Consider the following 3003-nt stretch of genomic DNA (forward strand, 5'->3'; position numbering starts at 1 on the left):
GAGCGGACAGATGTTGGTTGTGTGGTCCTGTGTTTTGTTGGTGTATATTTAATATACTTCTAATCGCTATTTCAATCATTCTGTCTTTCTAATTACTTCTCTCTGTTTTTCTCTCTCTCTATTTTCTCTTCACAAAAAAAGAGTCTCGCTGTCGCCTCTTGAAGCTAAACAAAGATTATTGCTTCTGTGTGGTTAAGAAACAAACATTTCAAGACCTGTTTAGTTATCTGATAAGAACTTCTTTAAAAACATAACTGAAACAACAAATTGCTTCAAATTCAAAACATTTGCAAACATGATTCWGACAAARAAAACATTTTTCATCAAKTTTAAACCACACAGATTAGTTTAGTTAAATAAGATTTTTGCACAGAAAATTCATACATAGTTGAAATCATACTGAGAAAAGAGATCTGTCCTCTTTTCTCCTGTAACTTTGATAAACATTCTCTGATTATCAAAATGCATAACAACTTTCAGTTAAGAGAACAATAAATCACACGAAAAGACGATTATTCTGTTTATTATCTGGTTAAGATAAAGAGAATGTCTCTTTGACAAGTTAAGGTGACCTGAGGTGGCCTAGATTCAGTTCAGAGTGGAACAGCGTTTTTGTCCCTTTGAAGGCCCATCAGAGGCCTGGGGTCAAAGTCAGTTTCCTTGATTATTTCATTCACTTATGACTTGTTTAGACCAAGACTTATTTCAAAATTTTGAAATGACAAATTATTTATCCAAACTTATTTTAGTGATCAATATTTGATCAAAAGGAAGGAGTTGTTTGGAAAAATAACTGATCCTTTAAAGTCCTACATTCTTCTCAGGCCAAGCATCAGTGACTTCTTTTGTATACCTTAAAATGTCATGATGTTTTATAATATAATTTCCCTCTTCATCTTCTGTTTTCTCTCYGACAAAYTYTTTTAAGATCAGGATGATATCTGTTTAGAGGTAATCATTCTTGTTGTTGTTTATCAAACATCATTCTCTTCTTGGCCCAGTTTCAGCACCAGGAAAGATGTTTCTTGTCWGTTTGGATAACATACTGTACAAATGTGTGTGTTTGAAACTGCCTCATGGCGCACATGTACCACTGCCCTMTGTGACATGATGTGTGTCTTACAATTGCAATAAATCCTGATTGACCATTCATGGAGTACTTTTTYTTTTTGGACCATGTTTCTGTTTTGGGTAAATAAAGATTTTCATGACACACTGTATTTTTTTGATTGCTAAGTGATATCTAAGTGGGGTTTTTTTTGGAACCATTAAACAATCACAYATTTTTCTACTCGATAATATGATGTAATAAAACAATTATAACAGAACTGAAGAATAATTTGCAGAAGTACAATATGAAAATGAAACAATACAATAAGCATTAGCTTTACACTCTGGTTATGTTTCTCTAATTATAAGGTCAACATCTTGCTCAAATTAATGACTCCAGCTCTCTCACTTTGTGTTTAAACTTCTAAGAAAACTGAGCTAAAACAAATACAAGATTACCATARGGTTTAAAAAAGGCTTGAACTAATATGATTCCTTTCCACAATGGATAAGAAGGAACCATGGACCCATTTTCTTRGCATCAGACTTTGCCTTAATAAAACATTTTAATAACATGTTTTGAAATTTCCTTCATTTTAATCCCATATATGAATGGATTAAACAAAGGATGATATAAAAWTAMTTGTAATGTCATTATAAAGCGAACAGTTTGGGGTAAATCAAACTCCAGTCGAGCTACAATCACATCATATAACATCAAACAAAAGTAGCTGATTAAAACTAACAGGTGAGGTATGCAGGTTTCAGCAGCTTTTTTCCTTAATGTTTTAGACTTTTTATAGGATATTACAATAATCTTTGCATATGTAAAAACTGTAAAAAGCATAGGAAGATATACAGTATTTAGTAAAGCAACAACCCCAAAAATAGCAATTGGTCCTGATTTCACACAATGAGCTGAATAAATGACATTGTTGCAAAGTATTCCTCTTAACCTTAAGTTACACATTTTAGCTTTTGTACTGAGGATTGTCTGTACTGTAATGTGACAAGCAGGAAAGAACCAGGCTAGAATCAGAAATATATTCACTGTGGTTTTTGTCATAATAYTTTGGTATCTGAGAGGCTTACATATAGAAACATATCTGTCAAAAGCCATGACTGCTAACAGCATGAACTCTGTKCAACCTACAGTATAAAACATGAAAAACTGGAAGTGACAAGCTGAATATGATATAGTCTGTTTTTCAGATAAAAAGTCAATCAGAAGCTTTGGGTAAACAGTGATGCTATAAAGAACACAATTAAATAACAAAGCTGCTATAAAGATGTACATGGGTTCATGGAGGCTTTTGTTTGACACAATCAGATACACAATAACAAAATTACTGCAGATTATCAAAATATATACAACAATCATAATAGTAAAATACAAATACCTGTATTTGTTCAGTTCCACAAACCCAGACAGAGTTATGTAGGAAATATTTCCCTCATTATCCATTAATGTTTTTTTAATAAACTACAGCAGTTGTACATTCATTGAAAAGAAAATGTCTTCAACATCACAAATATCTATAATGCAGTGTGAGCCTTTCTTATCTTGAAATTAATGACCGTCAACCTGGTGTTTTATCATCCACAAGTCATACAAACTGAAGTATTTGTGCGTGGAAATTTTTTTTTTGTTAGATTCTGTCTGCCTCTAAAGATCTAATCTCTGGAGCCCAGTCATACTGTTGATCTGTTTCCTCAGAATCAGCTTTATTGCCATTGTCAGTGATGAACACAAACTAGGAACTTGTAGTTTAGAACATCCGTTCGGAGAGAGACACATAGCAAACATGGAGGAACGAATGTTCAAGGTCTTTCGCACTAAGGTGCACTACCTTTTGCAGCTTAGAATACACACACACTAGGGTATGGAGTTAAAAAAAGAGATCTGATCCTTTTTTTTAGGATTAAAGAGATCTGATCCTTTTTTTTAGGATT

At 32.9% G+C, this 3003-nt stretch overlaps 1 protein-coding gene across 1 annotated transcript; it reads right to left on the reverse strand.

Annotated features, from left to right (window-relative positions):
• Positions 1–1603: 1603 nt before the first annotated feature.
• LOC106528613 (olfactory receptor 6Y1-like) lies at positions 1604–2515 on the reverse strand. Its single transcript, XM_014023825.1, has one exon. The coding sequence runs from the start codon at positions 2513–2515 to the stop codon at positions 1604–1606; it is 912 nt and encodes a 303-aa protein (XP_013879279.1).
• Positions 2516–3003: the final 488 nt, after the last annotated feature.

Source organism: Austrofundulus limnaeus, unplaced genomic scaffold (assembly GCF_001266775.1).
Source record: "Austrofundulus limnaeus strain Quisiro unplaced genomic scaffold, Austrofundulus_limnaeus-1.0 Scaffold392, whole genome shotgun sequence".
Lineage (NCBI taxonomy): Eukaryota > Metazoa > Chordata > Actinopteri > Cyprinodontiformes > Rivulidae > Austrofundulus > Austrofundulus limnaeus.